This window comes from Mchenga conophoros, linkage group LG12 (assembly GCF_057382185.1).
Source record: "Mchenga conophoros isolate Kocher_MC1m ecotype Shallow Benthic linkage group LG12, M_conophoros_male_GT1.1, whole genome shotgun sequence".
Classification (NCBI taxonomy): Eukaryota; Metazoa; Chordata; class Actinopteri; order Cichliformes; family Cichlidae; genus Mchenga; species Mchenga conophoros.
The window spans coordinates 20398905-20425556 of record NC_140537.1 but is presented as its reverse complement, the minus strand read 5'-3'; the positions used below and the strand labels follow the sequence as shown (position 1 = coordinate 20425556).

At 40.6% G+C, this 26652-nt stretch overlaps 2 protein-coding genes across 2 annotated transcripts in view; one reads left to right on the top strand and one right to left on the bottom strand.

The window, feature by feature from the left end:
- Nucleotides 1–17387, top strand: part of wscd2 (WSC domain sialate O sulfotransferase 2) — a 44535-nt gene extending 27148 nt beyond the window's left edge. The window contains exons 3-9 of the mRNA XM_085294363.1: nt 2784–2898; nt 4785–4969; nt 7806–7927; nt 7998–8172; nt 12467–12631; nt 12726–12926; nt 15647–17387. Coding sequence (XP_085150489.1) covers nt 2784–2898; nt 4785–4969; nt 7806–7927; nt 7998–8172; nt 12467–12631; nt 12726–12926; nt 15647–15999 — 1316 coding nt within the window. The 3' untranslated portion in view covers nt 16000–17387. The remainder of the gene's footprint in view (nt 1–2783; nt 2899–4784; nt 4970–7805; nt 7928–7997; nt 8173–12466; nt 12632–12725; nt 12927–15646) is intronic.
- Nucleotides 17388–24406: 7019 nt separating this feature from the next.
- On the bottom strand, nt 24407–26365 carry cmklr1 (chemokine-like receptor 1). The gene is made up of 2 exons (XM_085294364.1): nt 26295–26365; nt 24407–26178 (listed from the first exon to the last, which is right to left on the bottom strand). The coding sequence occupies exon 2, from the start codon at nt 26144–26146 to the stop codon at nt 25100–25102; it is 1047 nt and encodes a 348-aa protein (XP_085150490.1). The 5' UTR covers nt 26147–26178; nt 26295–26365; the 3' UTR covers nt 24407–25099.
- Between the last annotated feature and the right edge of the window lie 287 nt (nt 26366–26652).

Here is a 26652-nt window from a genome sequence, read left to right as displayed (position 1 = left end):
TGTAGCTCCTTCACATGTTCTGCACATGCTCACATTTTGACTGATATGACAACAACCAGACGATTAGACGATTGTGGGATTAACCCCTTTATCTGGCTCATGTGCACAATCCCGTCTTAAAAGGTTTACATGTAAACTCAGTGCCAGCTTATTAAATCATAATGTGTTATGGAAACACTGGTGTAAGGCTGGGATGTGTCTACCTGCAGCTGACATCTCTGAGCTTGAACAGGACAAAGATCTTTTAAAATGAAACATGGACAAATTTGCTCCTGGCTCTGTTCTCTCTTCCTCCTCTCTGATTTTCGTATCGTGTCTATCACTTTCTTTGCTCTTGGATGAAGCACAAACATTTGAAAACGAAGTCAACAGTTCACATTTCTGCCATATGCATTTATTAAGTAAAAAACGACCCTTGTGTTGCTCCTATCTTCATGGCGAAACACAAGAGAAAACTATAAACTAGTTAAGTCCTTAAGAAAAAAGTAGTAACACCATTTTTTCCCCTCTTATGTTAACATGTAACATTTTACCCACAGTCGTTAGATAAGTGCAAGAAACTCAAAGAGCAACAGCGCCACGGAGGAAGAATACAAAACAGCATGAGTTCGAAACACTCGGGTGCCACTACTGAAAGCTAGAAACATTTTGCTCATCAATGGGAGTCCAGACACAGAAATATCACAATTTCACTGGTGAAATGTGAAGAGGCTTTACTCTCTCTGTGGCATGTTTTCAGCATCCGTGCCTCAATTACACTTCACAGCTCATCTCGTGTTACTACACTTTTGAACTCTTATTTAAATAAAAGGAATCTATATGGCAGTGAGAAGGTTTGTTAATGGGGAAAAAAGCACCTTTATGATGGAAATGCACGGTAGACTTGGAAATTAGAAGGTTAAGTCTCCTCAGAGTCGAGTGGAATTAAAGTTCAACTACCTGCTGTACAGGTGGGAACTTTTTTTACCTTTTATTTTGTATTTCAAAATATTATTCCGTTCGTGTTAAACCTGTAAAGCAGATTAATTGTCAGGTGACTTTTTGAGTGGTGCTTAAAAAAGAAATAATATTCCCGTATCGTTCAGCCAGCGAGAAATCCTCAGTCCAGCTGTGATAATCATCTGCTTCACGCACTGGCAGGGAGATAACTTCACTGGGAATGAGCACATGCTATCTGGCTGTTTCTATTTAATCATCTATAAAATCCTAAAATAGACATTTGAAAAAAAGCGTAAATAAACAGACAGATTTTGTTTAAACTACCTTTTAGTGATGTTGGTTCCTGTTTTTTTTTTTCTCCAGAGAAGCTGTACAGCCAGGTGGGAGAGCTAAACTGCCATAAAGATGAAACATAAGTGTGAGGGACTGCTGCTCCATCTGTGCTATGTGTGCTATGACAACAGCAGAGTTCCCTCCTGATTTTTAACTCTGAGAAAGACTCCCAACATCTGTAAGCGTGAAGCGGGTCATAATCCCTGAGTCACAGCACAGTAACCTGCTGTGAATTCAAATTTAGACTATAAAACAATGCACAAGCGGTAATAACCTTTTTTTTTTAGCTCCCTCTGCATTCAGAGGGAGCAAAGCAAACATGTTTACAATGTACACTCAGCCACCCCACGCCTCCACCCCCACGCCGCCCTTTTCTGAAACTCTAACCTCACGGGATTGCAGCCGAACGTGATGATAGAGTAATTAATAACCTCAAAGCTATCTTTTGCGCTCGTGCATCCAGCGCCACTCATTAATATGTAGTGTTTAAGAGCCTTTTGTCTTCCAAAGGTGGCTGTGTTTGGGTTAAGAGTTTTTCTCCCCTTCTCTTTTTACTCCAAATGTACTAATTCACCTTGGCTCTAAATTTAATTTGAAGGGAATATTGCGATAAGATGCAGACCACGGCGCATAAGCACATTTTTGCTGTGTGGGCCAATTGCACAGATGTATGCTGCACAAATAGACAACAGGAGTAGGCTGGAGAAAGGATATACTCGGAGCACTATGGAAAATGTGATTCACCAGCTGCAATGAGGTCATTTCGGAAGATGCTAAAATGATTGAAAACAATAATTGTATCAGTTGCATCTGCCATTTCATCCTTTACCTTCGTGTAATGCGAAGCAGAAGTGTGCTATTCAAAACAAGAGATGCTGTTTCATCAAATCTGCATTTGCCTCCATCAAAAAGCAGATTATTTTCCAGCTCAACAATAGGTAGATTACCATCCGCTGCAGTGCACAACATGCTGCTCAAATGCAGGCCTGTAGACCAGCACAATTAAGATAATGCAGGGGACTCTATGCTTTTCCCCCATTTAGTTATTAACAGAGGTTTAAAGGGGTGATAGCAGAGCACAGATGGTGAGAGGTTTGCTGGTAGGGTCTGTGTAGCCCGGTTAAACACGAGAACGTTGTTCTAATGAGAGGCAAGAAGCTGTTAGAGGGTCATTGTATGCCTCTGCAGAGGTTCACTAGAGCCCAGCCCCCACACACTTCTGAAAAATGCAGAGAGATGACTGCCACTACAGTTACAGGCCACTAGAAGGGGATATCTGTCTTTATAAATAAATAAAGCTTCTGCCCCAGTTTGGACTCCCATGTGCGATGTCACCACAGCGTGACGCTGTGTGTGAGGACTCTAATGTGGATAAAATTCACCTCTGACACTTCTGACAAAGGGTTTTGATTGCTCTGTATGAGCTGTTACGTTAGAAATGTAATCTTATGTACATATAAGTTATGTTTTCTCTGCACACACGACCAACTGTGTTTTCTTTCCTTTTTCAGCAAAGTACATCGGCTGCTACATTGATGACACTCAGAAAAGAGCTCTGAGAGGAGTTTCCTTTTTTGACTACAAAAAAATGACTGTATTTCGTTGCCAGGACAACTGTGCAGAAAGGTATGACAGTAGCAAACAACAAAAAAACTCATCCATTAGGCAAGTTAACCTTCTTTTTTTTGCTGTCTTTTGATTCCTACTGAGAAATTTTAAAAAAAACCCTCCACTACAAAAGAGCTGAAGGGGAGATAAAAAAAACCTGCAGGAGATCAAAAGGTACTTTCCCATCGTAACTGAGCTAAAAAAGCAAAAAATAAATAAATGAAAGAGAGAGAAAAGCTCACGAGGAAAGATGCACAGCAGACCAAGCAAAATGACCTCCAGGCCCATTTGTGGCTGCACACAGGCTCCCAATCGTATCACATTTTTATATCACATATAACAAATCCTTCACAGTTTTTGAGTTCCAGAGTTCATTCTTGACTCAACGTGACAGAATACATTTGTTTATGGTGTGAAAATGTTTGAAAATGCTCTTGGAATAGGCTAAAGTATGAGCCAGTGCTCCACCACAGACCACATGATATTTTAGGCATCCAAGTCCTCCCAACTTTGGATCTGCAGTTTCAAAAATACCCTTTTTCTATTTAATTGTGGTCATGCCACACAAACAACTTGCTGGAAGAACTTAACTGGGCTGCCCCTTCCTCGGCCTCCGTTCAGCTATGGCCACATTAATCTGTTACTGCGGCCCAGGGCAAAATGAGCTAACCGGACCATTAACCTCCCTGTTTGTGTACGTGAATAGTTTTCCTGTGCTTGAGTAGAACATTGAACACAACGTACAAAACGAAATGACACAAGCGACGTGATAAAGACTTTAAAACTAGATTTTGACCCGGCCTCTTCAGGCCTCTAAGATTATGCAGTGCTCAGCTTTTACTGTGTTTTAGTTCTGCATATTATAAAGAAATGTGATTGTTTTGTTGAAACACTGAACTGCGGTTTTGAGTCATGCTGGCGTTGGTTTATAATTAAAGCCCATTCATTAAAAAACAAACAAAACAAAAAGCCTCAGGCCGTTTATTAAATTACATTTGCATTTATATCATGTTTTATAAGGTAAAAAAACATCAGTCGGTTTGTTATAATGCAAGTATTCTTTCACTGATTGCCAAAAAAATTCTGTTTTGTTTTAGGGTTTTTTTGCACTGCCACAGTTTTCATGTAGTAAAAATACGCGCTCCAGTTTTCAAGCCATTCATCTCCCCCACTTCTCCTCCATTTGTTTCCCATTATCCTCTCATCCCGTCTCACTCTCCGCGATACCTCACCATCCTTCTCTCACCTCTTTTTTTTCCCTCCTCCCTCCCTGTGGAGTACCAGGGACGGCTCTATCGAATGCACTGAATTACACCCATGACTGATTCACAGAGCAGAGAATAGGAGCAGAGAGAGATGCCTGTTTTCAGCTCCTTCTCCTATTAGTTCTTGCCTCTTGCAGCCACGTTTGCTAGAGTAGCGGGTTAATAAAAGCAGACAAACAAATGTGGGGCAACACATCGTAGGGGGGGAAAGGGGTTTGGGTTTGATTGACAGCCTGAGGATTTCTCCTGTGTGAGGTATGCATATTCGATGTCTAATTGCACCTGAAAAGCCTTCTGGGAGTCAGATCCTTCATCAGGCAACAGTACGGAGAGGAGAAGCCCTGTGTGATAAATTCTAGTATACTGCACACATTTATAATTGGCTTTGCTTAAGACGCCTGCAAAGCACATAAGTTTTCTCGTTTTCACAGCGATGCATTATTCTTGAATAATATTTTCATGCACAAACCACATCAGTGGTTTGTTTCCATTGATTACAGCTCTCCCAGCTGCTCCAGAGGATGAACTGTTTTTGCCTGTGGAGGATTAAGGAACATAATGAAGGCTCAAAACGATCACTTAAACCCCTCTGTCTCCCTACGCTAACAATGCTAATCCTTTTTTTCCTCTTCCCTCCAGGGGATATATGTTTGCAGGCCTGGAGTTTGGCGCAGAGTGCTATTGTGGTCATAAGATCCAGGCGCCCAATGCTTCAGACAGCGAATGCAACATGGAGTGCAAAGGAGAGAAGAGCAACGTGTGCGGAGGGCCCAACAGACTGTCCATCTATAGGCTGGAGCTGAGTCAGGAGTCTGCGCGCCGCTGTAAGTCTGGCATCAGCATATCCAATAACACAACACGTCAAGTGTTTACTACTGCTGATATAAATACTCTATATCAACACTGACAGGTTCACAGTCTAAAATAAATGTGAAATGAATCCTTTAAATGGAACCTTCAAAAAGTTTAATTTCATTATAGATTTGCCATAAAAATTGAATTTGATATTTGAAAATAAAATATTAAACTTGGGTCCCTTTTCTAAGATGGATCTGATTAGATATGAGTGTCCTGAGAGTCTGTACTTAGGCACAAAGATGTAATTTTGATTCAGGAGTGTAACACCCGCGGCTACTTTGAGGGAAAAGATTTGTTTTATTGCCACAGTCGGGAGCAGGCTGCTCTGTTGTGTTTACCTCTTTCCCCGGGGAGCTGCTCTACCTACACAGCCCAGCCGCCTGTGGTCTTCATCCTAAACACCGACTGCCTGCCAGTGGAAAACTTCAGTCTTGGGAGAAAGAGCTGATTATCAGGAGTTGTAATGATCTTATAGTACAGAATATGCTTAATTTTTTTGATTCCCTGCTGGATCACTTACAAACTAATGAACAGTCTTTATTTCGTATGCTAGCTGAATTTTAATTGAGAGAGACAGAATATGAACCAAACATCCAGAAAATCTTTCCTTTGTAACAAATTCAGCAGGGTGTCTAAAAATTATTTCTCCTGCTATACCTGTTATAAAACTGTGGCTTGCTTTGTTGCTTTGTTGTGGGAACTTTTTTCTTTATAATCTAAAAAAGTCCCGAACACATGGTGGGGTGACTCTACCCACCCTTTCCTTTTTGCATTCACTCTTCCTTTTTCTCTTTCTTGGCTCCTGCTTCTTGGAAATACTGTGAGATCAGAGAGAGTTACCATGCAGATATGTGGTGAATATTTTCATAGCTCAACTGCTCTCTCCAGAGGTGTGCACTACAAAGCAAGATTATTGGGTTAGGGTGGTATTTCAAGCTTAAAGTCAAGGTTCTCATTGTGACGAAGGTGGCTGTACCTTGGTACATTCAGCTTTATGCTGAACAGATAACCTGGTGCACAGCAGGTTATAATCACAACATGCTCCAAGTCCTGAAGGAAAACATTTTATAGATGCAACCTAATAAAAATGTTGGCACAGCTGAAGGAACCTGCTAAAAGACTGCAGTACAAAAATCACCATATATGGTCACAGTTCAGTAGATCATGCATAAAATGAATACTTTTATACTCGATCCTAGACCTGATTTTACTCTGCTGAAACCATGGCTGCTAAACAAAGATTAGGACTTTGACCAGTCTGTGATAAATCAGTTGAAATAATTGGACACACTCTAATGTAATTTCCACATTCCTGTTTTGGGGTATGGGCCACTGTAAAACCTGAATGCCCCCAGGCCTTCCTTTTGCTGTTTCATTGTTACAGCCCGTTCTTTTTCAATCTCTATCACCTGCTCTCCTCATAATGTCTCTGACTGAAGCAGGCGGCACTCAAATGATCAATTCTGAGCGGACGAAAAGTCTAATAATGCGTCCGAATCCTTCTTTTATGTGAGAAGCGGGAAGCCTGGATTAACAGAGACTGTTGATAGCAACCGTAGCGATATCCGTTATCTCTGACTGGGGGTTTGAGAAATTGTTGAGCCAGCTGACACAAAGAAAGTTTGGCTATGCTGAACCTGCTTCACAGTGCACCCCTCTGTTCCTCTGCTGTTTGTTTGTTATTATTCTCATTTCTGCTTTTAATCCTTCTATCTAACTGCTGCGCAAGCATTTCAGGTCGGCATTTTCACCTCTAACCCCGATCTCATGTCATGTGAGGGCTGCTCAGAACATCAAAGAGGAAATGGAGGAAATGTGATGTGTTAGCTGTTTTGCAAGCTTTGCCGAGTAAATCCCAGCTCTTAAAAGCTATAATAACTGAGCACAGATGCATCGTTGATGCACTCTTTGTTATTGAGACCTCATTTTCTGTGATAGCTGGATGGATTTATAGCTGCAGCATGTTAAAACACAGAAAGGTAACACAAACAGGATCCGTGAAGAGAACGTGGCATTAAAAATGCAACTTTAAGTCAGAGAACAAGGTCGAAAATAAATAAAACATTTAACACACACACACACACACAGCACTAGAACTAATTTATAAAGGGGATATTCTCTTTTTTTTTTAAAGTCTGACACCACTGATCACTAATACTTCCTGTAAAGGAAAGGAGAGAGTGCTCAATAGTCTTGTTTACTGGTAGTGACACTATAAACTTTGAGAGGAAGGAATACCAAAGAGACGAAGCTCCATTTGCATATTTTACTTGGCTATGTCTGAGCAAGCAAGGTGTCTTCATCACACTGTCTGTCACAGTGAAAAGCAGCGCTTGTTTGGTTTCTCTCCTCTGTCATTAATTCTTAACAGTTTGTTGACAACAGAGACATTTTCGTAAGTACTCTATACTGGCGCTGCTGACAGGTTGACAGCCTGCAATAAATGTGAAATGGATGTTTAGATTTCCTTTAGCAGTGACTTAAATCTGGGTGTCACCCTTTAAAGTTGTGGTGCAGTGCGAGAAACATTTCCATCGTGAATAAAAACTAATTTATCTTTTCAGTTAGGTTCAGCAGGCTGGCAAAAAAAGGTCAATAACAAATTAAAATAAGGTTAAAAAAAAGACCTGCACATGAAGGAGAAGAGCAGCTTTTGTGATGTGTTGTCTTCACCAACATCAGACCACAGAGAGGATTGGAGGTTGCAAGTCATCCCAGGGACACGAGTGCTGCTGTTAGTTTAGGGTCTCTGTGTTCTTTCGTGTTGGTAAGTGACAGTCTGGCTTGTTTTGTCTGTTTCAGATGGCAGTGCCATTTTCAAAGGGTGTTTCCACCGGCCAGACAATGTCACACTGGCTCTCCCCTTCAGCGCGGTCATCCAGAACATGTCTGTGGATAAGTGCGTGGACATGTGCACAGAGAGGGTGAGTGGATGTTGGGGATTTGTACGCTGCACGAGTGTGTCTTCAGTGTATAATGGCTGTTGTGTTCCAGGAGAAATCGCTGGCTGTGCTCGCTGGAGATCGATGCTACTGCGGATTCCCAACGCCCCTCTTCTCCCTGCATGAGCTGGAGGACGAGGGCATGTGTCTCAATCGGTGCCAAGGGGAAGAGTTTGAAAGCTGTGGAAACGACAAGTACTTTGTCGTCTACCAGACACAGGTTCAAGGTAAATTTAAGTGTTTCCTGGCAGCGGCTGAAAAGCCACACATGTGTTGAAGTTGGTCACATTCTGTTGGTGGGAAGTCCAAGTCAGACTGAGGTTTAGCACATTCAATTTAAAGTATGATAACACATGTGGTATTCAAGTGCAAAGTGTCAGCATGAGCCGGAACTTTGTCTAACTTACATGTCGTGCAAAGTTTGCAAAATGATTTTGGCACTGACTGTTCAACCCTGAGCTGTAGATGATTCCACGTATGAGATGCATGAATCTGTGGTGGATTAAAGATGTGATCATGCAGTGAAGAAGATCATTTCAAAAATCACAGAATTTAAAAATCAACAGTTCTTCTCCTGCAGCTTTGCCACATCTGTTCTTAGCCCCTTCAACCAGACATGCATCTTACACTCTAATATTAAGTTAGTGCTGTTTTGGGCCTAGCATGGAATTCAACTCAACTCATATTTATGTATTTACTGGCTCCACAGTTGCTTACTTTCTATGTTGACTGCATTGCTGATTATAGCAGTCTGTGATGTGAAATAAAAAAAAGTTGTGGTTGTCTTCCTTATTAACTCACACATCTGGACTACTCACTGGCCTTCTAGCTTCTACTACTTGCATGTGCCTCTCATTTAGATAAGATGCCAACTTCTGTGTTGAGCTGCCCAGAATTCACAATGGTGATCATCACTTGTGATGAGAATGGGATCTATAGATCAGATCCAGATCTGTCAATTGGACGCAGCAGAATCCCAGCAGTGATAGGGATTAGGGAAAAACCCCTCGGAATCTAGATGCTGGTGATGGAGATGAAGATGGAGGCTTGGATGGAGCCTGACATGGGAGAGGGAAGGAAGCTGGTTGCATGAAGGCATCTGGAAAGGAAAATGAAAAATCCGCAGTGATATTTAAAGTACATGGAGTAGCGGCTGATTGACCTGAAGAAGGCAGGCAGAAGGACAATTGGACTTGTGATCTTGCAATGAGCTTGACAGTGTGGGAAAGGGGAACTGATGCAAAGCTTAGATAAGTTACCAAACATCCGAGAAGCAGACAGATGTTTGAATACAGATCTTTCTTATTAAACGTGTGTGTAAGCTTCATTTAGACAAGTTCATGTTTTTAAATTTTGTAGGCAAAGTCCTGAAACTTCACTCTTGAAGCTGCTACTCGTCTAAAACGACGTCTGATTGGTCGAAGTGCATCTTGAAAACAGAGCCCAGAGGAGGTGCAGGAGTGTAGTTCCCTCTTAGACCACTTGAATTACAACGTGCCAAAAGGTTATCGTGGATTTTTGTCAACTGACATGAAAAATATATCACCTGCGCTAGTATCAATTATTTAATTCCTCTGCTAAGCTAATTCTGGGCTGCAGGTACATTTTGAGTACCTCCACACTATCCAAAAGCTATCAGCCCGGTTTTTAGGAAACTTCATGGAGTAGTTGGGCTAAAGGAAGAGATAATTGACTTCAGAACCACATAAAGAGAAATGGGTAAAGAGGTGGGATTCATTTGTATAGATGTCAGCTTTGCACTCTCACATTCAGGTACAGACGAGACCACCAAGACTAATTTGGAGGAGGTGGCTTTAGTTGTACTTCCAAAGGAACTCCATAGTGGTTTGTTTATGGTGGGAGCATGATCCATCTCAGAGGCTAAGAGTTGTGTGCTGACAATAAACACGCCCATTGCCAAGCACACTTTGCATTCAGGGAGAATGCAGTGTGCACAGTTTTTAGCAAACTGAAGTGAGGGAAACAGATATATAAATACAAATGTTAGGAGTAAATGTGTTGTCTGTGCTTCTTCTCCAGACACATGTGCTCAGTAAGCAGACTGATTGTTCTGGTGTGGTTTGCAGTGACGCACTTTGGTCCGCTTGGAGAGTTCCCTGTTTGACCAGAAACCAAAAATTGGGGAAAAGCTGCAATTTATGCAAACTCATTGACTAAAGAGCAGTGAACTAATGTTACGAGTCCTAGGACTAGTTGTACCAAAGTAACAAGTGGTTGGTTGGTTATAAACATGACTTATAAACCCTGTTATAAATTTCCACATGTTCCTTTGTTCTAGTGTCCAGCGTTGGCTATACTTACTTTATGTCAACAACAGACGTAACTCGTGCTCAGTTTCAAACTGTATAAACCAAATCAACACTGAGATTCATTCAGGAGGCTTCACTTTCAACCAGTTAATATTTCAGGTATCTCACAGCATAAATCACAGCCTCAGAGTTACTTTTAAATAACTATGATTGTTCTCATTTGAGCTCACAACATCAAATGAATTACAAACTAAAAAAACCTCCAGCGTCACACTTTAAACCTTAACCCAGTCACAGCGTTAACACTATCGGCACTGTGCCATATGCCAAGGGTTCAGCGCCGCAGTATTGAAAATAAATACACGCAATCACACACACAGATTATCGGTACATTATGAAGCTTAAAAAAGCGTTGTTTGTAACATAGCTCCTGCCTTTTTTTTTCTTAAGATGCCATGGCAACAGACTAAACTAAGATAAACAGCCGTGTCCCTAAAAAGACTCATTACACTAGTGCTTAAAGGTTGTGTGTGTGTGTGTGTGTGTGTGTGTGTGTGTGTGTGTGTGTGTGTGTGTGTGTGTGTGTGTGTGTGTGTGTGTGTGGGGTTTCCTGGTATACCAACCTGGAAAACACACAGGACTGAAGACATGAACCACTTATTCATATGGAGTGGGCAGGGTCCCTACCTTAGGAAACCCAGATGCAATACACCAAAGCACTTTGGCTCCAATTTAATTAGTTTCTTTCTGAATTTCTGTCATGAAGGAAAAATAATAGCCTTCTGTTTGCACAACAGGTATAATTATCCCACTGTGGCTCCTTTTTTCCTAATACTGAGATATTTTGCTTGTTATGAGCTGGAAAAACTAAAAATAAATACAAAGCTTAAAACCACAACATGTGAACAATTTCGGGAATAAACAGAAATAAAAACAAGTCTCAGCATTTTGTGTGCGCACAAACAGGATGCAAGTGTGAAAACACCCGAGTGTGTCCACGCAGTTTAAGCAGGAGCAGAGGGCACTAAGAAAAAAAATGGCTGTGATATTATTGTCTGGAGTTTGCAGACATGCACACGAACAGCAAAGGGATGGGTCACATATGAGGAAGTCACACTTCTGAGTGCTTCTGCCTGACACCCCCCCCCCCCCCACACACACACACACACACATGCACTAAATTCTTATTTTCGTGCCATTATGCACACTCGATGTTGCAAATCATCCGAACACTATTTATTCATTTTTATTTGTTTTTTTCCTTTTTTGTAAATTTGCAAATTTTTAAATAGTATATGCTCTAAAACGTTTACTTAAAACAATATCATCATGAATGTTCTTGGATTTGACTGTAAAATCTTGGGTTCCAGACACATGCATGCTTATCGCTGTATTTCTTGTTATTCCAAATATTGTTATGAAACTCAAAAATCCAGAATAGGTCTGTCTTCAGTCCAGGCGTTGTTGTGGGCTGTGTTTCCTTAACGCAGTGGACAGATGTGGCTTGGATCAGCAGAGTCACATTGCAGTAAACAGAAATGGAGGTTGCTGTGAACAAACAAAACAAAAATCAGCTGCTGTGGGAAATGAACTTCATGTGATCATTCTTGGCAAGCTGAACCCAGAAAAGGGAACCTGTCAGAGGTCTGAATGTGTTAGCTTTAAATCTGGTTTCAGTTGGAAAAAACGATTGTTTACCACACCACATGGTTTTGGCCCAATGCTACACCCTACTAGGGAAGACAGTAGTGCTGTGAAGCTGAGATGTTGTTGTCTGGTTTGTGACCCCTTGCAGTCAGTTGCTTTGTTCACAGAGTGTCTGAGAGAGATTGCAGTTGGTCTGGATCATGAATATTTGGAGACAGGTTGCATCCTGTTGCAAGTTTTAAGGAGATTGTTTTTACACTTGCATGACTGAGACATAACTCAATAATTCAAACCCTAATTATTACAAATTGAACACAAATGTTGTATATCTAAAAGGTGTAATAGTTTGGATGGAAACAGACAGGTCAACTTGAGTTGTTGGGAGACTGTTTGAAGTTATTAGGTGATATTTTGTGGAGAAAAATATAATAAAACAAGCCCGCCTTGACATTTCTTCTTTCTATAATAATCATCCAAAGTTGAAACGTAATAATTCTGTGTCTGTTATTACAAAACTGTGTAAATACGCAGGAAGTGACTGATTTTCAGTATTAATTTTAAACTTTGAGGTTCATTTAATCGGCTGATCTTTGTCCACTGTCAGATAATCGGTGCATGGACCGGCACTTCCTTCCCACTCGTGCTAAGCAGCTGGTGGCCCTCGCCAGTTTCCCTGGAGCTGGTAACACCTGGGCTCGCCACCTTATAGAGCTCGCCACTGGCTTCTACACCGGCAGCTATTACTTTGATGGCTCCCTGTACAATAAAGGTATGCCTCGGCATGTTTTTGACACGATTCACAGGCGCTCAGCCATGAATGCACCACCGTGGATGCTATAAAGTCACTCTGGGCTGTTTCACAGGATTTAAAGGGGAGCGCGACCACTGGCGGAGTGGGAGGACAATGTGCATTAAGACACATGAGAGCGGCAGGAAAGAAATCGAAGCCTTCGACTCCAGCATCCTCATGATACGAAACCCCTACAAAGCCTTGATGGCAGAATTTAACCGGAAATATGGTGGACATATTGGATTTGCTTCCCAGGCCCACTGGAGAGGGAAAGGTAAGCTGCTGAAATCTCTGGATCAGTGAATATTATGTTGCACGGAAGTCTCTCCGTCATCGTACTATGAAGAAAATGAAAATAAAAGACTTCATTAAACTGAGGCACTGAGGGCATATTTCATTTTTTGTGCTGATAACATTGTGGTGAACAAAGTTTGAGTAAAGCTTCACAATAAGTAGAAACTGAAACACTGCAAAATGAGAGAAAAACAAAAGAACTGAGAAACTGTGATATAGAAGGGCAAAGGATTGAGGAAATGCAATCAAACTCTGGCCTTTTTTAGCAGTTTGACCTGCACCAGTGTGGCTGAGCGCAACATTTTGTCTTTTGAAAATCATTTACACCATATAGCCACAGCATCAGCAGTCAGATAAATTAGAAGTGTTTAGGACAAGTCTGATTCAGATCTTCATTCTAGGTTTAAAGTGGGAAATATATGTACCGGTATACATGATCTGAACACTTAGCAGCTTACTTTGTTTCCTTCTTTATGCTGTTAGCTGCAGATGTTATCAGTCAGAAAACGAATGCACAGTTTAAAAAGCTGGTGAAATGTCTTCCATCCAGGAAGTCACAGTTTAGTCATGTTTAATTCCTCTTTTGTCCACTTGATGCTTAAAATTATGGATTAAGTTCATTTTTCATTAATAACTATGTGTAAAATATAGAGATGTCTTTATATTTCAGGCAAATTTTGCTCTTCCTATTGCATTCTTCATGTCTTAGTAACCGTGGCAACCGCTTTTGTCTCGTCCCCGTATCGTCTGTCTGACTTTATGCGAGGTTTCATCGATTTTTTTCCCCAGAGGCTGGAGAGTTGCCGACCCAGCAGTTGTCTCTCTTTGTGGAAACTTCAGCACATTTGGCCTGCCATTTCCAATGAGTGTTTATTCCCTCTGTTGTTTGGAAAATGATGCGGTGACATCACTAAAGAGAAAGGCTTTCTGACAGCTGCCACTTCGAATAGACGGAGAGCGGGTCAGCGTGACATTGTGCGCAGGGCCCCACATGTACGATTTGATGCATTCACCTCCACAGAGGGAGACTGTGGGGCACAGATGATGTCACAGACACTGATGCCTTCCAGCGTGGCCCCATAATGTCAGCTCAGGGGCAAGTGCAACTTATTTTGGAGGTCATGCCATTTTAGAAAGCACAGTGAGTTATTTTCCACTGTTATCTCATAGATTTAGAAGCTATACAGATGCCTTTTTTGGGGTAATCTGTCAAAAAGATACTGTCTGTGTCTTCACTCTGAAATGAGCAGAACAGGATTTTGGAGAAAAAGTTAAAATACTTTGATGTTTTTTATTGTAACTTCTGTATTTGCAGCTTCTTGGCATTTCTGCACTGCTGGTTGTGTTTTTGGGGGAAATTTCTGATATTCTGTCCACTCTGGCACTAAAGTTGCCCCTATGATTGGTTTCTGAGACATTGCAAACTCAGCAGACTTTAAACTTTATCGATACCCTCTCCCAGCAGTAAAGATTTGTCCTTATGCAGCACAGCTCCTGCCAGCTCCCACTTTTTATGGGCCACTAGATGAAGCTGAAAGAAAAGGTTTTCTCACAGCAGCTCTGCAGTTTGAATGACAACCAAAAATGTCCGGACATTTCAGAAATTACTTAATGTGTCCTCCCTGCCTCTGTAGTTGAATGACATCAGTGCTAACACAGCTAACACAGCTCTCACTTCCTCTTAACTCTATGCCCACGCTGACACTTTGACTTTTTTGTACCGAAGTTCATTTTACCGAGAACTTAAATTTTATTCGAACAGACAAAACGTACATGCACTTAGCAATATGAGCTCTTTGACAATTATGACTTAATAACCTTTGGTAACCGCTTCTTCGTCTAAGCTGAAATCTCAAAGTGCAAATTTTCTGGTGTTAATGGAGACGGCTCAGTTCTGTTATTTCTTTTTTATTATCTTTCTTTCACTTACACTTTTGGTTTACAGTTGTTTCATCATTGTCAAGCAAAAGTCTTGAGCCACCCTTTCTGGTGTTTTTTGAAGTGCTCTTGAGCACTTTGAAGTGGCTTTCTGAAGGTCTTTCAAGGTTTTGCTTTGGAAATCGGCTGCCCCGTCACTTCTTTTTAATTGCAGTCTGCTATAGCAGTGCTTTTTTGTAAGTTGACCTATGAGTCATTCAAGCATAAAGGCAACAACTCAAAGGATGAACCAGTGTGTGTCAACACATAACAGACAAACTTAGCAAAGAACCAATTTTAAATTGTATCTTTAGGCACTTTGTACTAGCATGCTGACACAAAAATTCATACGTTATTCCCATTTCTTTATTTGAATCTATGAAAAATGCCAAACATAACACAGTTAATTAGGATAAAATAGTATTTTTGCAAGAGCAAAGAGCTATTAGCCAAAACTGGGCATATCGCAGCATGGTGTGCCGTGTGTCTTTTAAAAACAGAAAAATTAGGAAATTGAAGAAGTGGAGGTCAAAAGAAGAAGTGTCAGGCCTGAAAAAACTACAGCAGATAAACAATATCTAAAAGTCATTTTCTTAAAATACAGGAAAAAATCCAACAAAGACCTGACACAAGACGCCAGAGGTGATCCATCTGCTGTTCACAGGGTGGCTGTAGATGTTCTTCCTGCTATATTTCAGTCTGTACTGTAGAATGCCCTTTAACTTGTGCATTGGTACCCAAAACCCTCATTTATTTATGTTCTGTGGCCTCTTTGTCCTGCAGAGTGGCCCGAGTTTGTCAAGAACTATGCCCCTTGGTGGGCGTCCCACACGCTGGACTGGCTGCATTATGGGAGGAACGTCCACGTGGTCCACTTTGAGGATCTGAAGAGGGACCTGTTCACCAAGCTCAAAGGAATGGTCGAGTTTCTGGGTTTGAAGGTTTCTGAGGATCGCCTGCTCTGCGTCGAGGGCCAGAAGGACGGGAACTTCAAGCGGTCGGGGCTACGTAAGCTCGAGTACGACCCGTATACTCCTGAAATGCGTTCAAACATCAATGAACTGATCAGAACAGTAGATGCTGCTTTGAAGAAAAGAAACATGTCTGGGGTTCCAGAGGAATACATGCCAAGATGATAAATGTGAAGACCTCTGTTTTCCTTTTTATTTTGTTAGTTTTCCTTTTTATTCCTGCACATCTTGTAGAATTTCATGAGATAAATAGATTTTTTATCGTGTTAGATGTCTGTTAAGTCATGTAGATGGACACCTATTTCATTTTTTCAGTCATCTGTTTCTTTTTTAAACGAAACTAAATCAGCTTCATGCATTCATGGAGTAGACGGGACAGTTTTAGCAGGCAAGGTTTGTGTTTCTCTCATTTGCTGAATGAAAAGCACTCCTTATCCTGCTCTATGCACATGTGCTGTGTAGGCATGTGCACATGCCTTAACACAAAGAAGCTACAGTAGCTGTGACTACAGAGGGGCTCATCTGACTGTGCTGACAAAAGATACGATACAACACTGCAAAGTGTGTTCAGTGAGCTTATTTTGTGCAAAAGAAAAGTCAAAACATTAATTTTCCTGCTGCTATTACAGTTACAGAACTATTTTATATAAGAAGCTCACTGAAAGCTGTATCTCTTTGTTAGGGGGGAAAATGCAATATGCAGGGTATAACTACCTGATGGTGATGATACTGTGTGTTTCCAAGATTTTGTAAGGTGTTTAATTCACTGTATGTACGAGAAATCAGAAGGTTATTCAAGAAGCTGAGTTATCCCTTTCGAAGAGACTGACTCGAGGAGAGAAGAGGATTAATGTCTGCGGCATTTATTTATCTCCCGTGAGCAGCGCACACGTTGATTCATTTGGCTGTGAATATGTTTTCTTAACACTGGACTCGATGCAGAAATCCAAAAAGCACTTCGGTGTGCAACACCTTCCCCAAAGATCACTGCGGAATTAGGCATTACACTCATGTAATAGACTGGAGTTTACCTTATAAGTAGCGACTGTTGTAGAGGTTTATTTATGAGAGCTAATCATACTGAATGTGAAAACTGTCTTTTTTCTTTTTTTTCACTGCTTTGTTGTAAGAAAAGCTTTGAAACCGTTAAAGCTCGTAATCATTTTCCTATTCCTTGTTGAAAAAACAAAAAAACTCCAGCAAACTTTTGTGCAGCACGTCTTAAAACGGCGCTCGATCTCCTCTGCCGCTTAAACACAAACAAATACACAGATTGATAAATCACCAGTGATTGAGAGCCAGACAGCATTAACTGACTTCCATTTTCAGTATAATAAAACTATATTTTTATAGTGTATGCTGACACGTTCAAAATATTTGTATTGCAACAGGCAAACGGGAGAGGTTGTTTCTATTTTTAACACATGCTTTAAACTTTATTGGCTCTTTGCATTTATTGACAAGCCGGCACTTATTGAACAGGTGTCACATTTGAATGTATTTTCTATGGAATGAATGTAATGTAATATGGCCCAATAAATGAGTGAATCCAAGGAGTGACTCATGTCTGAATTTTTAGAAATCTGCTACGATCTGCAGTAGTCTTAAACATTTTTATTAATATATCGCATACCATATCACAATAGCGATCTGCCTGTGACTACAGGTAAGAGAAAAAGTGTTTTCCTGCTGTGACCCTTAGGCGCTCTGTCGTTTTATGGTTCAGTGTGCACAACAAGGCTTTCCTGTAAACCTCTGAGAGCGCAGCCAAGAGAAAAACAAGACTAAGCACTGACAAGCGTTCTGCTTCGTTACCTAAAGCTATAAATACTAATGTCGTGTGCTGCTAACATGCACGTGCTAATTTCTTTTAGCAGGTTAAATATCAAAACAGGTATATGAAAGACAAACACTGGAGACAGATTTGCCTTCAGAAGAGCTCAACAAGGGGCTGGAAACATTCTTTAAAGATTTCGGTCCATATTAGCATCACACTGCACATCCATGATGTGAATCTCCGGCTCCACCTTATCTCTATTGGTTTGAGAGCTGGTGACTGTGGAGGCCAGCACAGTAAACTCACTGTGATGCTAAAGAAACCTGTTCGAGATGGCTTGGGTTTTGCGGTGTGGTGTGTTATCCTGCTGGAAGTAGGATAGAAGATAAGTACACTGTGGTCATAAAGGGGACATGCTCAGTGACAACATTCAGGAAGGCTGTGGTGATCAAACAATGCTCAGTTCGTCCAAAGTGTGCCAGGAAAGTATCCCCCACACCATTACACCACCAGCAGCCTCAACTATTGATAAAGGATGGGATGCCAGTTTCTAAGGAAGAGCAGCTGGTTTGCACAATGTCGACATGCATAAATGCGCATTAATGAGCAGTTGAACAGACCTACCTAATGATGTGGCCAGTGAGGACGCAATAACATTCAAACTGTTTATAAATTAAAATAGTACAAAATGAATATAAAACAAGTGAAAACTCATTTAGCCCATTTAGAATGTGAAACCAGAAACACAGCTGAAGAAAGTTTGAACAGAGACATCTTTTTCTCTCTTTTTAGCAACACGCTGTACATGTTAGAGAACTGAGAAAACAACCTGCTGCAACATAGAAAGCAAACAGTTTCCCAATTCTTGCTTGATCCAGGAATGCACCTTACAAACCAACCTTCTCTCTTTCTTTTTTTCTAGCAGGAAAGAGGGTTATGTAAAAATGTAGGTTATTCTTAGGAGGCTAAACACTGTCTTATTTTAAACTTTGCTGTAGTAAAAGTGTGTTGTTATGTATGTTTCTCCTGCAGAGTTGTGTCTTTTCACTCTGTGAGGATTCATTCTCCACCATGAATGTAGTTTGTAGCACTTCCAGGGCTTCATTTTTCATCCCTTTAGAGGTTGCCGTCTGTGTTTACCGTGTTCACCACCTTATAATAACATGACAGCACGTCTATTTCGGCCTCCTGTGATTCTGACCCTGTAATTTGGTGATTTAGTCCTTCTTCTGTTTAATGATCAGCTCCTGGGTCTTGTTGTGTTTCCTTTCTTTTAAAGATGATAGCAACCTAACCATCTCTTTCAGTTTAATTAGTAATAAAAACCTTTGATTTAACTATTTTTCATTTCTTTTTTTTCTCGAATGCTTTTTGTTACTTTTCCAGATCCCTTGGACCTTTTAGTGAAACTTAATTAGCAGTAATTATTGAGTCTGACTAGCAAAGTTTTGGACAAAATAAAAATCAAATAAAATGAAGAGTTTGAGTATTTTTAATTGAGTTTGAGAACTAACTCAATTATCTTTAAATATTTGTACAAAAAAAAATTAATGGCAGCTTCTAGAGGTCCAAGATGAAAATTCTTTATCTTTTGGCTGTGCCCTTTCTCCATCTCATCCAATCCCTACACTGCTCTACACCACTACATCCATGAATTTTCTCCATGGTCTTGCCCTTTTACTCCGGCCTCACAGCTCCATATTCAACATCCTTTGTCCTACGTATATATCCACTATCCCCCCTCATTTACCCAGGCTTGGGACCAGCACTAGGAGTACCCTGGCCTGTTGCCCTCGGTGGTTGGGTTGTCCAAGAGGAAAAGTGAGCGTAATGAAAAAGTCATGAGAATTTACCTGAGGCTTGTGGATATCTGTGCTGAAATTATTGGCAGTTTATTAGAAAAAGCCAAAATGTTGACCTCCTACTGGCTGGAGGAAAATTGAAGGGATTACCAAAGATATCAGGATTCATCCTCTGTGACCTCTGCCAGACGGATGTAAGCGAGATATTTCTTGTCTTGTCTTTCTCTTCCCAACCAAAAACCAAACAGCATTTATACTACAGCTGTCTAGTTTTGGGTGAAAGGCATCACGAAACGCATTATATATTTCTGAAATGCTGTAATATAATAGATTACTGTACAGTTACAACTATCAGATAGTCAACTACAGCTAGTTATCTGGATGATCTGTGATTAGAGAGAAAGAAAATCATCCATTGTGCCTTTTTCCTGCAAGCAAGTTCCAATGAGCTAATGTCAGTTGTGCTGGGAAGAAATAGACCACTCTGCATCTTTCCATGAGTGGAGATGTGAACTATACTTTTATTTGTACTGCACCAAAGAGAAATAACATGATGGTAAAGATCAAACCGTATCCAGGACAGAAACATCTATCCAGTGCTGCTGAAATGACCCTTTGAAGCATCTGCACAGACAGCATGCTAACACAAAGCTCGAAGGCAAGAACCCAGAGTGATGTTAAAGCTGAGTGTAAGCCAACCGCAGCCCGGCAGCTTGAGCCTGATCTTCATCATGTAACCAAAGCAGGGATTGTGATGTTGTAGCCTCTGTTGCTATTCTTGCATGTTTCACTGTGTGTTTTAGGTAGTGGCTGCTGTGGGAACTGGTGCAGTGAAGCTGCGTCCTCAGCACTGAAGCTAAATAAGAGCTGTATAAAGTGTACATTGGTTGTCCCAGGGAGATAGCTGAGGTTCCTGGACATTACTGTAGCCACCACACTCAGACCAGACACTGTCCAGTTATCCAGAAAGTTGAAAGAAGTTAGTGTGTTATGCTGGAGCTGACAGTCCCGTGGGAAGACCAGTTAGAGTACAGTAAGCTCAGGAAAGAAAGACGTGGACCTAGTTGCCAGCTGTCAGAGGCAGAGGTGGAAGGTGTGAGGTGAGAGGGGTGAAAGTCTTTGCAGGCCAGTCTCTACACTGAGTCATACTGCTGTTGGGGATATGGAGACTCCAAATGAGTAAAACTGTCAAATAATCTTGGAAGCAGCATAGAAGCTGGCTTTGGCTGAAGAAGGGTGATACATATCAGAGGATCCCTGGATACAAGCCGGGGCCTGGCATACCCCGGCTGGGTCATCTGGGAAAGGCTGTCTGTAACAGCCGATAGGCCAGGGTAGATCACTGAAGATATGTCTAGCATGCAGCAAAAAGTGTATGCTTGAACAACAAAAATCAAATAAATAAATAAATGATGCAGAACTCCAAAAGCATAATCATAATCAAAAAAGCGTACAAGCTAGACGCCAGAGAAGAAAGACGCATTAAACATCAATGATAAAACTGTATAGTGGCATATATTTTCTGTAAAAGTTGACACTAAAGACAACACTGCATCTGTGCCTCATTTTTTTTTCACATCACCCACAAACATTTCCTGGAGAAACCAATGATGTTCCTACACCAAGCCACAGCTGGGTGTCAAGGTACATTTACACATACACTGTCTGACAGCACCTTAGTCACTTTTATGAAAACCACATTTGCAAAATATCTTGATGATCAAAGCTTCATGAGATTTACAGGCAAGGCAAAGGCATCATAAAGTCATTTAATAGTTAATAACAGGTTAATGACAGGCTGAGTGTGTGGTGGCTATCAATGATATACCGGTATCAAAAAAGTGTGTCCCTATTATGATTGGTTTGTAGCCTGAGGTTTGTATTAACTTGTAAATATGTTACCATGCATTTCAGGCCACAGTGTAACCAAAAAGTCACGTAATCAGCAGTAATTGCACATGACAAATTGCTTAGTTTTTGAGTAATGACCCTAATACTTATGGTTTTTGTCAGGTTTGCCAGCATTTCCTCCAGCATGATCTAGATCACATTTAAAGTCATAGTAGAATACTTACCAGTAACTATGTGTGTTGGTTTTAAAACAGGACTGATTGTGGTGACTGTAAACAGAAACCATCCAGTGGCTTCTGACACAGTTTGTAGAACTCCTGACTTTAAGCAAACTCTTTCACATTTATACGTGGGCAGGTTACAAACACAGTTCAGCTTTAAAGGTTAAATCTCTGACCAACATTTCATTGTTACTCATTGACAGGGTTTCAGGTAATCTGTGCTTTAAGGGTTTCCCCACAGCCCTACACTGTTTCAACATTTTAAAAAATTACTAAAACTCAATTCCTCTCATGCTTCCTGTTAAGTTGTGAATCTTCTTGCAGCGTGGGAAATAATTATTTGATCCCCTTCTGAATCTTCAGTCTCAGATATTTCATCTGAAGTAGTTTCATTTTTGCAGTGAGTCATACATAAAAGTCATAAACTGATTTGTGTGTCACTGAGTGAATGATGTATTTGGACCCCACACTGACTCATTACTTGGTGGAGAAACCCTTGTCAACAACCACAGCAGTAAAACGCTTCTTGTAGTTGTTCACTAGATTCTCACACACTCGAAGCTTCAGCTCCCACCACAGATTTTCAAAAACATTAAGGTCTGAAGACTGGCTAGACCACTCCATCACCTTAATGTGCTTCTTCTTTAGCCATTCCTTTGTGGACTTGTTGGTATGCTTTGGGTTATTGTCCTGCTGAAGGACCCATCCATGACCCCTCTTCAGTGTGTCCTGTAGCTTGACTGTGGGAACATGCCTACAGGGGGATTGCGGATGCTGGAAGATTGGGGTGTAGTGTGTTACCAAAAGTGTTCTTGGTGACTGTGGTCCCAGCTGCTTTCAGGTCATTTTAAGCTCCTCCTGTGTAGTTTTGGGCTCCATCCTGAGGGTCACTGATTGTCATTTTATGTTTCTTCCATTTCAGAATAATGGTAACTTCTTGCCGAGCTTCTTCCTGGTGGTCTCGTAGAGCATTCCAGTCTGTGTGCAGGTCAACAATCTGGTCCCCGATCTGCTTTGACAGCTCTTTGGTCTTGTCCACGGTGGTGGACAGATTCGAAAGAAAGACTGAATCTGTATACAGGTGTGCTTTACACACATAACAAGTTGAGTCAGGAGTATCTGAAATTGATCGACTGTAATGTGGCACACAGCCCATCTATAGGAGCCAGAATTCTGATTGTATTGTAGGGGATAAAATACCGATTTCACTCAGTGACATGCAAATCAGTTTATAACTTCATGTTTCGTATTGTGTTGAAATTCTGTCTCTCTTGATTAAAATACAACTACCATAGAAATTAGAGACTGTTCCTTTCTGTTAAAGTGTGTATGCAAGTGTTTTGAGCGTATATCTTTTTAAGCATAACTTTCACCCCACCGTACTCAAACATAGCCTCAAACATGCTGTGAAAAAGAGGCTTCTCTGTTCTTGTGCAGTGACCGGTATGATACCATTGCACCATATACAATATATGCAAGTAAAATATTGATGAAATAACTGGCATTTCACAGTAAACCACATATATTTCACATTTAACTCACAGTATAAAAGTTTTCCTGAAGCCTCAGTGGGCAGAACTCCAGAAAAACAATTGAATTTCAGATCAGAAATAGTTGAGAGTCTCTAACTCTCTAACCAACATTTCATTGTGACTCAATGCCAGTGTTTTGAGAAATCTACTTGTGTCTTGTCACAGCCCTACACTGCTTCAGCAGAATGTCACTGAGGTATAGGAACTCATCCGGCCCACGATTTACCAAAAATTCACTGGTTATTGTAATGTGTGAAGTACAAAAGGAAGGTGATAAGGTTTTCTCACTGCTTGGCTGTACAAACTAAGACAATTAAACTCCACTGAGAAGTCAGTGAGACTCACAAACAGCCATATCAAGGACGATTTAATCTACTTCACCACCAAATAAAAATGTTTTAGTTCCAGAGTATTTTTATTATTATTAATATTGTTTCATGGCCAATAATAATTAAGGTATACAAAAGTGCACAGACATTTATCGGAGAAGCCTATGATAATCTGACACGACAAAAGTCACCTTGACCTTCAGCCCAGTTTGGGTGAGACCTGTTAGGTGATCATTGTATGAGTTTGACTAAATTCTCGCTAATGGTGTAGGAGGAGTGATTCTTGTGAAGTTTGAACAAGTGGACGATGGATTCCTTGGCATGCATGAGCTCATCGGTCCTTCAGCCAGATGGTGAATAAAAATCCCCAGACTCTTAAATTCCTGTTGTGATATCTCTTAGGTTAAAAATGTTAAGAGTGTTTAGACTCAAAATTAGGCTCAAACACAGTGTGCAAATATGTCATGTGGTTCTACTGGTGTGCAGAGGCGGAGGTGATACCGTTGGATCAGATACAGGTGCAAATAAAATGTTAGTGACATAACTGGAATTGTCAGTGAAATGCGGATGCACAACAGACATTAAGATTCTTTTAGTTTATTAAAGCTGTGAAAAGAAAGGATTTTGGCCTCACATGTTACTCAAACCTCGCTCCCCCACGACAACATTTTCTGACAAAATTAACACATTTTACTAACGATGGCTTCGTTCCTTTCTTGCCCTTTTTTTATTCTTGATATTTCTTGCTTCACATTTTCCCAAAAAATGAAAACTGGCCTTGAGAGAGAAGTCTATCTTTTCCTTGGCAAACAGCTTGATGTACAATAAACTGGAAGGCTGCTACAGATTTTTCATCACCAGAAACGCATTGCTTAGCACAGTTTTAACTGATGTTAGTGTTGTCTGTGCATTTTTTTTTTACAGTTTCCCAAATGCATATCTCATTGCAGATAAGAAATGAGCACATTTTCAGTAAGTGATTGTTTGTTTGAAAAGCACAGCCTCCAAATACAAATTAAGCCTCAACTTTTGAGAAATTTGAGATTGAATCAGAGAACTAACTTTAATGGATCTTGTTTAATCTCAGAAACAAAGAAAAGCAGCAACAAAAGTCAAACTTTTACAACTACAACTACATTCATAGCACTCATACATGACATAACATAAATTGTTGCACAGTATCTGTGAATACAGAGTGTGTGATTGGCTGAGCTTCACCCTGTCTTACTCTGTATTGTGGTCAGTTACACTTATTGAAGTGTTGCAGCATGAAACTATAATGCGTTGTTATATTATAATTAGAGTGAGTGCTCTTGACCATCCTTTATTTAACTTTTAATTAAGATATCAAGAAAGCAAGTCAAAACTTGTGTCTGTTCCAACAACAGACACAAGTTGTTTCCTTCTTGTTTTAGTGTTTTACCAGTCAAATCAGGCTTTCTATAACCATCCAACCATGCAGGAGTGCCGCAAGAATCAGAAAGTGATCTGCAAATGCATGCACCACTTTGTGTTCCTTGATGCATGAAAGTATATCATACGATTGTTTTTAATTTATTTTATTTTAGTAAACACTTAATATACAGGTAATGCTTTGAGTCTAATGTATAATACATGGTCATTTTTACAGCTGGAATATACATATTTCATTCACAGTAAAGACATATTTTACATTGATTGCACATTTTTAAACATTATTTTTGTTGTCCAGTGAACCAACTGACTGAAACAGTTTGGGGTGATTTTTGCACATCTAGATGTGTGTAGAGGCTCGTCCATCCATGGAGCTGGACCTGGACAGGTAACGGCTGGTGGTACGACCTTCATCTCCCATTGCATTCTCCATCTTTGAAAGCAGAGAGCTCTTAAACTTACGCCTGAAGTCGTTGCCCATGAAAACGTACAACACAGGATTGAGGAAGCTGTTTGCTGCTGCCAAAGCAGTGCCTGCTTTGAGTCCGATCTTCAAAATGGTGAGGTTGTGGTGGTGGGGGTTCAGCTCAAGCAGGATGAACACGTGGTACGGAAGCCAGCAGATGAAGAACCCAACAATCAGAGCAGTCATCACCTTGAATGGTTTGGTGTTTTTGGCCATCCTGTTGGTTCGAAGCTTGAGGATGATGATAGAGTAGCAGATGGTAATGATGATGAAAGGGATAACAAAGCCAGCGATGAAACGGCTCACTGCGACAAACTTGTGACCGTGTTGGTGTGTGTAACTGTTCAAGCAAATCATCCGACCTAGGTGTTCCTTAACATCCCGAAAAATCATAGAGGGAATGCTAACTGCGATGGCGAGCAACCACGCCATGACAACAGCAACTAATGCCTTTCTAACAGTGCGCTGGTTCTGAGCCCAAACTGGAAACATGACTGAAACACAGCGGTCGACACTGATGAGGACAAGGACGAAGATGCTGCTGAACATGTTGAGGAACATAACTGACGGGATAAACTTGCACAAAAAACTGCCAAAAATCCAATCCTCAGTCACCATGTAGGCAATGGTGAATGGGATGAGGGAGCAGAACATAAAGTCAGAGAACGCAAGGCTCAGGTACCATATGGTGTTGACTGTTTTCTTCATCTTGAAGCCAGAAATCCAGATGACCAAAACATTCCCACAGGTGCCCAGCAGGAAAATGATCACATTAATTATGACTAAAGTCACACAGGAGCCTTCACATTTTGGCTTGTGCTGAAAAACTGGCTCTTCATGTGTAGTGATATTGGAGGAATCATTATAAGTGTAGGACGTATTTTCAGAATAGTCATAGTCCCAATTTTCTATATAATCCATTTCTTCTAAGGGTGAAAATATGTTTGGAATTTCTGTGAAAACAAACAAACAAACATTTAATTTAAACAAATGTTTCCCATTTTAATTTTAATCTGAATAAACATCTTTGTGTATAACTGCATATAATTAAACAACAACAACAACATACCTGCAGCAACAACTGTTCTCTGCTGGTGATGATCGTGTCCAGTGCACAGTACCAACTGAGCTGAGATAATGCTTGCAGAGGTATAAGAAACACCATGCAACCAAAGTCAGCTGACAGGGTGGTTTCTTAACACTTCCATCTCCTAATTTCACTACTGCATTTTGTGGTCTTGCACTTTAATAGCTCTGAGTCATTTGATTGTTTTTTGTGGATGTTTTTCTTCTTCTTTCCTTTTCTTTTCTTTTCTTTTCTTTTTTCAACCTAAACAATTTTTTACTTTTTTATATATCAAATTACTGATGACTGATCGTAGTCCTAGAAACCGCAGCATTAGGCTGTTATTAGCTATTACTTATTA

What these genes read in the sequence shown, in the direction of transcription:
- cmklr1 (XM_085294364.1), bottom strand. Translation starts at nt 26,146, where the DNA reads ATGGATTATATAGAAAATTGGGACTATGACTATTCTGAAAATACGTCC.